The sequence below is a fragment of the Austrofundulus limnaeus genome, unplaced genomic scaffold (genome assembly GCF_001266775.1).
Source record: "Austrofundulus limnaeus strain Quisiro unplaced genomic scaffold, Austrofundulus_limnaeus-1.0 Scaffold439, whole genome shotgun sequence".
NCBI lineage: Eukaryota > Metazoa > Chordata > Actinopteri > Cyprinodontiformes > Rivulidae > Austrofundulus > Austrofundulus limnaeus.
Window position 1 is genome coordinate 67,095 of NW_013952841.1, and position 11,806 is coordinate 78,900.

At 37.3% G+C, this 11,806-nt stretch overlaps 1 protein-coding gene across 1 annotated transcript in view; it reads left to right on the top strand.

Annotated features, from left to right (window-relative positions):
• Positions 1 to 11,806, top strand: part of satb2 (SATB homeobox 2) — a gene marked incomplete in the record, with an annotated part of 96,561 nt that overhangs the window by 42,829 nt on the left and 41,926 nt on the right. Inside the window, 1 exon segment of the mRNA XM_014024780.1 lies at positions 9,725 to 9,851. Within this exon segment, the coding sequence (XP_013880234.1) occupies positions 9,725 to 9,851 (127 nt within the window).

Consider the following 11,806-nt stretch of genomic DNA (forward strand, 5'->3'; position numbering starts at 1 on the left):
GGTGGCCATGGCCATCCCTGGCCACCCCTGGTTCCGCCCCTGTTTCAATATTAAAACAAGTATATAGTTTTCTATAATATGAACTTCTGTTACCTCTCATAAGAAATGAAAATGTTTGAAATGAAGTAAAATAAAATCTCATCCTTCAACTCAAACTTTACTCTGTCTAAAGTAAGATTTAAATCTTGAAGTAGAAAACAGATTTATCATTCCCAGCAGCTCATAAGCTTTTGGCAATTAGCTTCTGATAAAGTTTAATTAAATCAAATCAAGATAATTTGTATACCATATTTAAAAACAATTATTGTTTGCCAAGGTGCAACACACAAGACAAACATCAAAAAGACAAAAGTGAATACAAGAAACCATAAAAGTTTAGGTTTTTAAGTTTAGAATAAAATTGTTTCTTGCTGTTTAATCAGTTCAGRTTTTGATATAAATCTGTTAGCCACCTTACAATTTTTACGTCCTCTTTGATCATCCTGTTGTTATCATCCATATTGGCATTCCAGGTAATAAATTAGTTTCTCCACTATACTTTTAATCATACGTATAGATTATGTATATAATCAGTAAATACGCACTATCAATGCAAAATATCACTGATCAGAATACTAATTCATTTAAAATTATTAAAAGTTCTCAAACTTAACATATCATTTCCAAATGCTCCCTTTGATAAGTGGTGAGTTTGTTGGGAAGATTGTACTCAGATCTACTGCTGCATTCCAATTGTCCTCGTAGGTCAGAGTTTTGCACTTCCGAGTCAGAAAAATGAACTGGAATGGCCCCTAATGTTGTAATTTCAAGTCTGGAGTTCGGTGCAACACAACCATACGTGAGCAGCCCGAGCAGCCATGACGTCATCATTTCAAAATGGCTTCTCCTCGCATCARCAGAGTGAAACTCTACTTTTATTGTTTTTAACAGTTCTGTGTTGTTTTCTTTTACATGAAGTCAGTCTTACTTGTAGTACTTTATTGCGATTATAAAGTGATATGTTTTAATCCTGTGTGGGTAGCAATTGTGTTATTGTTGCAGAGCAAAAAAGAGAAACACTTTTTTTCCATTTTCTGGCGAGTAGGAAACTGGAACACTTTCAACTTGGATCAGGCGTCAGTCTGACTTCAGAATTTCGAGTTCCTCTACAAATGGAACTCAGCATTTTCCCAACATCCTCTTGTGTTCAGTGAGAGACTTCAGCCTTTTCCTGTAGCTAATAGTACCAGCCTGTCGAATTTTTACTAAGTGTAAGTTTTATCAAACTGCTTGTGCTGAAARTACTAAATTTCACACATTGTCTTGACATATTTGTCAAATTTGCTGAGCAAAATTTACAGCCCACTTTAAATTTGTCATCTTTGTTCATTTAAAGACCTGCCACATGACTGCTTCTTCTTCTTCTGTCTTCTTCTTCTTCTGGTGTTTTCTGGCAGCTAGTAAACAACTTCGTGATGCATCACTGCCACCAACAAATAAGGAGTGTGACTAAGAGAGCCAACTCAGAAAACAAATCTCAACTACCCAACACAGTTGACATTGGTCTTGGTCTATCACCTTATTGCTTAACTGAGAGGTGAACATCATGCTGCTGTAAAGTAGTACCTATTGGAAAACTTTTATGAGTACATACTGTATGTACTCCAGTTTCCTTCCAGTATCTAAAAACTTGCCTGTTCGGTTGATTGGAAATTCTAACTTTGTTTTATATGTAGTTTTGTGCATGGTTGAGTGTCTTGTTTGGTCCTGGGATAGACTTTCCAAGGTATATTCTGCATCTTCACCCTGGGCTGATTGGCACTTGGACACCATAAACATGAAGACTTAGAGTCCAATAAGTCAATATGTAGTAATAAGCAAGATACAATCTGAAGTTCAATGATCTCTAAAGATCAATTGGGTTTGAACTTATTGTGGATTTCTTTCAAATTTGTAGACTGTGGTTGAGGTGCTAAATTACATTTAACGAAATGTTAGGGTGTATGCATATATTTACCCTAAATGCATAAAAATGTTAGTAATTAAAACACATTAAAAAACATTGAATATGTATGATAAATATTCAGTCTACTCTGGAAAAAAATCAAATAAATATTTAAAAATCTGCAATTAATATGACATCCAGTGCTTGCTTTCCACAGGCAACACCATAGTGAGCAAACTTGATAGGAAGATTTGGCAAATGTATGGTTTCTTATACAACCTGAGCTCAAATCAGAAGCTTCAGGATTATGGAAGCGTTGCACTGACCACCAAGCTACACGTCTCTATTTTTATTTATTTACTTTTTTTTGCCCACATGCGGACAAATTTAAAAATGCTGTTGGTGTGAGCCAACTATGAGCTCTAAACCTGGCAACTGGAAGTTGGCTCCTCTCTTGTGGAACCAACTTCCAGTTTCTGTCCGTGAGGCTGACAGTCTGTTTACTTTAAAGACTAGACGTAATGTTGCGTTTACACCGAACACGATTTGAGGTCAGATGCTCATCAAAATTGCTCTTGACACACGTCATATGCATCAAGCGCGTTGAGAGCCTCTTGTTGTTTTCCTCTGCTGGTTTCTGTTTAATGGCAGATGAAATAAAGAAAGTGGCTTTGCTTTACATACTTGAGAGCAAGAGCACGTCACGCTCACCAGATAATTAAGAGGACTTCTAAATTTGGCGAGTTTCACCACCCAGGAGCTGCGAGCTAACAAGGCTCGCTTTAAGCACTATTTTTGTCCCGCGCTCCGTTTGACGAGTCGCTGACCCAATTCGGTCCTGATATCCCCTGCCACGATACTGATTACAGGTGACTCGATTTCAGCTGATAAGCTCCTGTCCAGCTGTCTCAGGTTAGTGGACATCATTCAGGAAATTGTCCGTCAGAAAATGTGTCACTACGTCACACAGTGGAGTCTCTCTGATTGGTTGATGCTCTGCGTCAAACTGCAAAAGTTCAAAAATTTCTAACTCCAGCATTCGATGCCTGGAACGACGTGCCAAACCTTTAAAACACTCAGCGCTGGACACAGTAGATGTGCCGCAACACTTCCCGACACTCTTTGATGTGCGTTTGCTATAGACTTTCCATGTAAACCTGACACTCAAATTGCATTTGGTGTGAACGCAGCACAAGACTTTCCTTTTTGATAAATCCTATGCTCAATTCAGATTTTTTGAAAAAAATCAGATTTTTTGGCATGAATGTTCACATTACATTTTAAATGCAACCTCCATCAGACTCCAGTGTGAACTCTACGTGACAATGATGTGACCCACATGCTCAGAAAAAGACATGACGTCTCATTCAGCCGGCTGTTTGTTTACAGAGTTAGCATGGATGCTACTTTTAGCATGTCGAAACTGAAGCTGTTCAATCAGAGTAGAATAAATAATTATCTGACATGCTTGTTTAGTTCAGTGTTTATATCTGAACCTGCCTCTGACCGGGATGCTCCGGTGAGGCATTTTATTTTTGAAACAAAGCAACGAGCTGGAAAAAAGTATGAACTGAGTAACTTTAGGATTGATTTGGTCTGTGTTATTACCGGCTCACAGCCACAACTAAACACGGAGACACGACGGTGTAAAATATCAAAAACAAAATGTTTATTTACAAAAATAACTAAAGTTAAAGCAAAATGTAAATTCGACGCCTAATCGACGAGCCCTGCTGCACGCCACGCCATTCCATGCCACGAGCGTTGAAGAACATGGTGGAGGAAAAGGAGGAAGAGGAGGATTCCACACCGGCATCCGCACCGGCATCCATACCCACGTCTGCAGACGCCTCTCTCCTCTCTCACTCATCGGAGACAGGCAGCCTCTTATAKCTGGCACTCCTGATCCACAACACTTGCGCAAAAGAAAAAAAAAGGGCAGGTACACCACCACACATACACAACCCTGCCTACAAGGCCCATACACAAACCCCATCCATGAGTGATGTCAACGTGTTCTCTATTTTCTGCTCCTCCAACAAGTCACCATGAGAAACATCCCAGGGAGCAACCGGAAATGACAGATCACTTTTAAAATCCAAACTGACTGAATCTTCACTTTTCATCTTTGAACAATGCACAATGCACATTCACTGAAAACACCAGGAAACTGTGTTTCATTCTCATCAGGCTTACCACACGTCAGGGGAACATCTGTCACTTTTGCAGGCGGTGGAACATCAGCCCTCACCCGACCACCTGCAATATCATTGCCCAAAATCATCGCCACACCATCCACTGGTAATGCTGGACTAACACCAACAGAGACCTCACCCTGAAATAGATCACAGTGCAGCATTATTTTGTGTTGTGGTACACTCAAAACATTCATTCCCAAATACTGTACAGGAATGTTTGAACCAACATAGGTGTCATCTAAAAATCATCATCATCATCATCATCATCATCATCACTTTATTTATATAGTATATTTAAAAACAACAGCGTTGACCAAAGTGTCTCACAGACACAATACAAAAAACTAATACAAAGCTGAAAACAAAAAAAAAACAGCAAAGAAGAAGCCACAATAAAGGAGTCAAAGGCACCAGTGTCACGTAAAATTTTCACACGCAAGTGGTCTTTACTGCCCACCAAAGATACTAAACCTTCTATACTAAAAGGTAAGTATGACTTCAAATCAGGTTTAACACCAACCCTTCCATCTTATGTTTTACAGATACAGCACACAACACAGGTTTAACACCATCATTGCTTTTAGCTCGAGCTTTCAAGGCATAACAATCATTTTTCCAGTGCCCACGTTTGTGACAGAAATTGCACACTTTGTGAGATTCCCTTGAAAATGGACCACTTCTACTTTCGAACTCAGTAGATCTTCTAGGTAAATATTCGTGCAGACCAGACGAGCCAGCACTGCAACCAGCTAGATGAGTCAAAGATTAAACGTCTGCAAGAGCAGCTGCTTCTGCTACAGTCTTAACATTACGCTCACCAATGTAAGCCGAAATAGAGACAGACACAGAATTTTCGAATTCTTCCAAAATTATTAATTCTCGAAGCTCTTGAAACGTTTTCACACCAGCTGAAGAACACCAGCTGTCAAAATGAGTGCCTAAATCCCACATAAACTCTAAATGAGACTTTTCTCCATGTTTCCAACCATGAAAACGCTGCCTATATGCTTCAGGCACAAGTTCAAATACTTCCAAAGCAGCAGACTTAACTGTATTGTAATCCAGAGAATCAGATGTACTCAAGGCAGAAAAAGCCTGCTGTGATTTACCTGTCAGAACAGACTGTAACAACAGTAATCGTGTAGAATCTGATTACCCACGAGTTTCTGCTAAATGCCCAAATAAAGAAAAAAAAATCAGGATCCTTCTCATTAAACTTTGGAACCAGTCTCAAGTCACCAAAATCATCTGATCTCGTTCCAGAATGCAAACCTAGAGAACGCTCCATACTGTCCTCCAGCTTACCTTCTCCTATAAGATGAAGTTTCTGTCTCTCCAAATCAAATCTAGCCAATTCCACATTTTGCTCAACTTTAAATTTACCCAATTCATTTTCCTGATGTCTTAGTTCACTTTCTTGACAAATTCTCATTTTCCTGTTCAACTTTAAGTTTTAACAAAAGCAATTCTTTCTGTTGCTCAAAAGACAAAGCAGGGGCAAGGAAGAACAAATCTACCAAGTTACTGGCTTATCAGCACCAGGTTTTAACACACCAATCTCAAACAATTTAAGTTTCAACTGACTCTTAACAAGCTCTTTAAGTTTGTATGTTACCCAAATCAACTCTATAATGTCCCGCAATCATTAYAAGCTGTTTTTTGTACACATGTCCAAACCCCTTTCACTTGGTGATTCGACAAAATCCTCCACAACTTCATCCATGGCTACAACTTACACAATTGAAAGCACAATGGTAACCTACAAATGTGCACACAAAAACTTTAATACCAAGAAGACAGTGTCCCTGCTAGCTACCTAGCCAAAAAACATACTAAATTCACTCCTAGTCTTTGTGAGGCATAACAGTGCCACAAACCAGTGGCACAGTAAAGGCGACCAGGAAGCCGACAACCCCTCGAAACCATGGAATGCTCCCAAGCCGATGAAAGGGAAGGGGGAACAGGAAGCTCTATCCGCTGTACCTTCACACTGGAGAACCACGCAAATCCCTAATGGGAAACACCGCCAAAGCCTACAAGGGAACACTGACTCCGAAACTTTTACACAAGTGCACATTAGAAAAAGACTACCACTTACTTTTCACATCCACCATAGTGAGAAAAAACAACGTTCTACTTCAACGTGACAAACAAATATTTAAAACACCGTCGATATGTCTCCCAAGAGCGCACACCTAACCTTATAAGGGCAATGACGTCAGGGGCTTCCCCACAGACGCTACCCAAATGCATGGACGTGCCAAAGCTAACAAGCTAAACTACAAACATCCATTGCAAAACAAGCGCTCAAAACAATTTACCATAATCAACAGAAATATGGCAAAGATTAGGTAAATTTTACTTACCAAACTGAAGCGTACCAACCTTCAGAACGAGTTATTTTTAGCTATGGACGAGCCCCCAGGTTTGTTATGACCGGCTCACAGCCACGACAAAACAGGGAGAAGAGACGGCGTAAAATATAAAAAAAATGTTTATTTACAAAAATAACTAAAGTTAAAGCAAAACGTAAATTTGACACCCAGTCGACAAGCCCTGCTGCACTCCACGCCATAAATAAAAGTGCAAATTTATTATGTGGAAATTATTGAAAAACGTAAAGGATTCTATGGACAAAAACAGTTTTTTTTAACCTTACCTGACAGTACTTGATCTGGTTTTAGGTCTTCAGCAATCTTCATGGTGGAATCCATTTGGATTCCTCTCTTACACTGAAGGGCCTCAGTTCCGTCTTTACATGGTATTTTAATGACAGTTCTTCTGCATGACCAAATAATTAAGAACACAGCTTGGCCTAAGTAGAAACACAAATATAATGGAGCTGTAAACATAGTGAAAATGGAGATTAGAGATATCTGAAGATGGGGAGAAAAATAGGAAAGAGGGAAATGTGGAAGGGGAGCTGAGTGAATCAAGAAAAAAGAAGAGGGGAGAATTCTCTGGGACCTTCTGGATCTCATTTAATAATGTGATTAGTTTCATTTAGTTTTCACAGTACCAGCCAGTTCCCATGAAAAGAATAAAACTAAAAACAATCGTGTTTGCTTTCTGGTGTGAAGAGATGATATGCACATTACAGTGGTTATTTTTCCCTGAAAGGATAAAAAAAGTTGTATTTTGTCTTTTCTTTGTTTTTTTAATGTAAAGAATTACTGAAGGCTTCTGCACTAAAAGCCATAGTCACAAATCATCACACCTGAAATTCTCTTCATTCCAGCCATAAGCAAGAATGTTTCCTGAAGATTTTCCAATGTCATATAACCTAACTAATAACAGTAAGCTCAAAATACACACTTCAGTAATAGCTTTGAATATTTTCTGAATAAGAAATTTAGTTTGTTGTCTAACTTTCTTCCGTTTTTCCCCAATATGTCACGAAATAATCTAAGATTAAAAATACGCTAAGATTATGTTGTCTAAACAATTATTAAAATCTTGGATGATGATGTTATTGCTTTGGAAGCTTTTGATTGATTAATTGACAGCCACTGTAAATGCATTTTCAGCCACAACTCAGACATACTTCTTTGTGTTGCATCATGGGAAAATCATATTTGCTGCAAAAGTCAACAGAATAAACAAACAAACAAACAAACAAACAAACAAACAAATAAAAAAATAAATAACATAAAAGAGCCAAGATACCAGGAAGAGAACTGTCAACCTCCACAAATCTCAATTTCTAAATGCCTGAAAGTGCCATGTTCAAATGTTCGAACAATTATACCCAAGTATAAACACCATGGGTGTGTCTTGCCCCCGTACTACTCAGGAAGGGAAGGGACAGTAAATTATACTTATCAAACCCAAAGCAAACGCAAAAGAGCTTCAGTCCTCAGCCCCTGCATCATGCTGAAGTGCCCATGGACGCTGTCACCCTCTATGCAAGAAAAGAAAGAAAAGAGAAATGGTTTTGTAACTGGCACTGGCAGCACAACAGCTCACATGCCTCACAACAAGAATAGAGCCCCGGTTTGGGCCTCGGGTATTTCTGTATGGAGTTTGCATGTTATTCTCGTGCATGTGTGGGTTTTCTCTAGGTACTCCGGTTTCTTCCACATCCCAAAAACCTGTATAATATGTTGCCTTCAGGTCCAGGCCACCCTTGCAAAAGACATTTGTGATCTCAGTGGGATTTGCCTGGTTAAATAAGGGTAAAATAAAAAAATGGACATAACAGTCCTATAATAGAGAGAGAAGAACAATCAACAATATTAACCTAAAAGCAAACATGCTGTTATCTAAAAGCAGTGTATAAGTTTCCCTATATGCTCACGTGTAAATGGACTGAATCCTTTATCAAGTCCCTCCGGACCCCAAAGCACTTCACACTACAGACATTCACCCATGCACACACTGATGGTGGTAAGCTACACTGTAGCCACAGCTGCTCTGGGGCACACTGACAGAGGTGGGGCTGCCATGCACCGACACCACTGGACCCTCTGACCATCAGTAGGTAAGGTGGGTGAAGTGTCTTGCCCAAGGACACAACGACTGAGACAGCTGGAACAGGGGATTGAACCAGCCATCCTCCAGTTACAGGAAAACTCCCCTAACCACTCTGTCACAGCCGCCCCAAACCTTAAAAATTTATAAACTAAAGTTTGCAACAACAGCTTTGCAGAAGGCACTTTGATGAACTGTTAAATGTGTTTCATTAGTTTCTCAGAATTGTCCACTCGACATTTCGAGTGAGTTTTTGTGGTCATGTGCAGAGACTTGTGGCTCTTGCTTGATGTTGGGGAAACATAAGGGTGTTGGTCAAATATTTAAGATTTCAGCTCTTCTTTATTTACAAGCTTTTTAAACCACTTTCTTCTGTTACACTCAACTTTATGTATTTTATATTCTAGAATATATGTATATATTTTCTTATACACTGTATTCTCATTTTTTTAATATAATTAAAGCATTTTACAGGAAATACTAAATTACAATGACATAGGAAAAAAGGGAAAATATTATTTATGAATTATTAATTTGGTTAAAGAGGCACATAATGTTCTAGTTAAATAGATTGTTGAATTTATTCTTATTGTAGTGTTTTTATTTAYTTGTTCTGTTTTTTTTACTAGCTATTGTAATTTATTTGTTGATCATTTTAACCCCTTAAATTGTACTTTTATCTCAAGAACAAGTTCCAAATTATAAAGCTCATTTGATCAAATTTAGGCTACTGTTAGAAAAATCACTGTAAAGTTTTCTTTATCACAATAAAGGAATGTGTGAAAAACAACAAACACTTATTATTTACGTTACTTTTTCTTTCATCTAATCAAAACTTTATGAAGTTCAGACAACTTCATACAATTTTTTGGTGATCTGGATGGTAAGTTTGTCTCTATAATATTTATATACATACGTATATGTTTTAAAACCATCAATTCTATCCAAAGTCTTGTGTCAAAAATTAAGTCAAAAGAAAAAAATAATGAAATAGTATTTTTTAATATTAGTTCTAGGTCAACATTTTAGTAAATTAGCTCTAAATAGAAGTGGGAAAATTTTGGTTGAATTCTGTCTCAATGTTGTTTACTAGAAACTCACAGTTCCTGGTATTCTCTCTGTCTCTGTTCAGGTATCATCAAGGTTGGAAGGTGGAACCCTCTGCCCATTCATTTTCTTACAGACGCCCCAGAAGCCACTGTTGCAGACATGTTGATGGAGGTCTATCACATGATCACACTACACATCCAGCTGCATAGGTCAGACTCAAAATGAACAAATCCTGAAAATCCTGGGATAGCACCAAAATAATAATAATAAAAATAATTTCAGGAGATTTGTTAGGTTGTTATCATATATGGGTTATTTGGCAAATGTTAGCAATACAGGAGTTAAAGAATCACCCTCTGATATAGGTTGACTTTAGGTTTTATTTTGATTTACAATTAATATTATTTACTACGTAAGTTCTGCCACTACTCAACTTATTGAAGGTTGTCTTCTAAGTTTATATTTCTTTAAAAAATGCATATAACCTCCTGCATGACTTTGGTTTTAGACTGGCTATTCTTATTCAATGAGACAAGACTTTAAGTTTTATTTTTAATTTTATTTTTTATTTTAAATACAATATATTTATATTTAACTCCTAATTGCTCAAAAACAATGATTTTACATTTATACTATTCCTAAATAGCAAGAGGAAATGAAAAAATGCAAAACAAGCAAAAGCTTTGGATTAAGATGAAAGTTACTGAACAATGGGGGCCACCAATATATGGGTGGTAGTGGGGTGTTGTGTTCAGGATGGAACAGATATAAAACTACAGAAACAGCATTTTCTCAGTGTGACATTGAGTGCTGAAAACTTTGTTGAATGTTTTCCAAGAAACTCCAAGTCCAAATGATCAAAGTCAAAGATTAAATAATTAAAACAGTAACTAAAATTTAAAACCACAAACATATAGTCAAAAGCTAAAAAAAGCACAAAAAGTTACAGATTTTATCACGGATTTAAGCAGTTCATCGTTCATTAAAATAAGGAGAAAAGGCAAAACATGAAACATTTTAAAAGTAACAGCTACAAAAAATGAAAAATCATAGTTAAAATAACTGTAAGTATGTAGTACCGTAGTTACAGTGTACAAAAAATCTCTAAACAAGAAAATAAAGGTATAAAAGCTGTTAGAATAATAAGGACTGCAGAATAGATAACAGTCAGTAGGAAAATGTGTCTGCTGTTTGATGGTAAGGGTGGTTAGAGTACATAGTGTGTATACTGAGTCTAACTTTTTCAATAATGTTCTCTTTGCAATGGGATTTATCTGCCTTCTGCAGCAGAGTTTTAAATGAAAATAGCTTATACTTAAGGGAAGGAACTCTACTCTTTTGGTCAAATCTTGTAAATCACAATTTACACGTTCTTCCAAATTACTGTACATTGACACTTGAAATGTGCATTGTGAATGACTCTCATACTACCACCTCAAACATTTGCTCAATATCTATAAATAGGACTAAGCTATAATTTGTGTTGACTAAAGTAGATTTCTGTGGCAGCCTTCTTGACTTGGGTGACTCCAACTGTTGATGACTTAGRTTTACATCCAGTGATGACTTTTGAGAGCTATTTTAACATCCGTTTCAGTTATTTATACTTTTATATTTTTGGCCACATTATTCCTGTTGAAAATGAATGGAGCTGTTTAACATCCTTAAAATGCTTCAACATGTTTCTAAATCTTTACAGCACCTTACACCTTTTGTTCTGGTTCTGCTCTTAAGTTCCTTGTGCTAATTTTAGCTTTTTTCTGCTTCTTACAATTGCTTTCTGCTATGTTCAGTTATTTTCTGCAACTTTAGCTAATGTTCAGCTATTAGCAGCTAAAGTCAACTGTTTTGGGCTAAATACACATTTTGGTGGCTATTTCAGCTTTTCCTGCATAGTTCAAACTTTTGCACCTTACACAGTAGTTCCTTATGCTAATTAAAGAAATTCTTACATTTTTGTCAGGACTTACAAAATAACCCAGGGCACAGGCAGGTTTCAAAAATCAAAAAGCACAAGGCCTTTAAAGAAAAACTCAAAAGAGACTGATAATACATCAAAAACTCACTAGACGAAGAACATGAAGCAGGACACGACCAGGTAGACAGAACAATGATCTGACAGTGAGACAGAGACAAGACTGAGCTTAAATACACAGAAAACTAA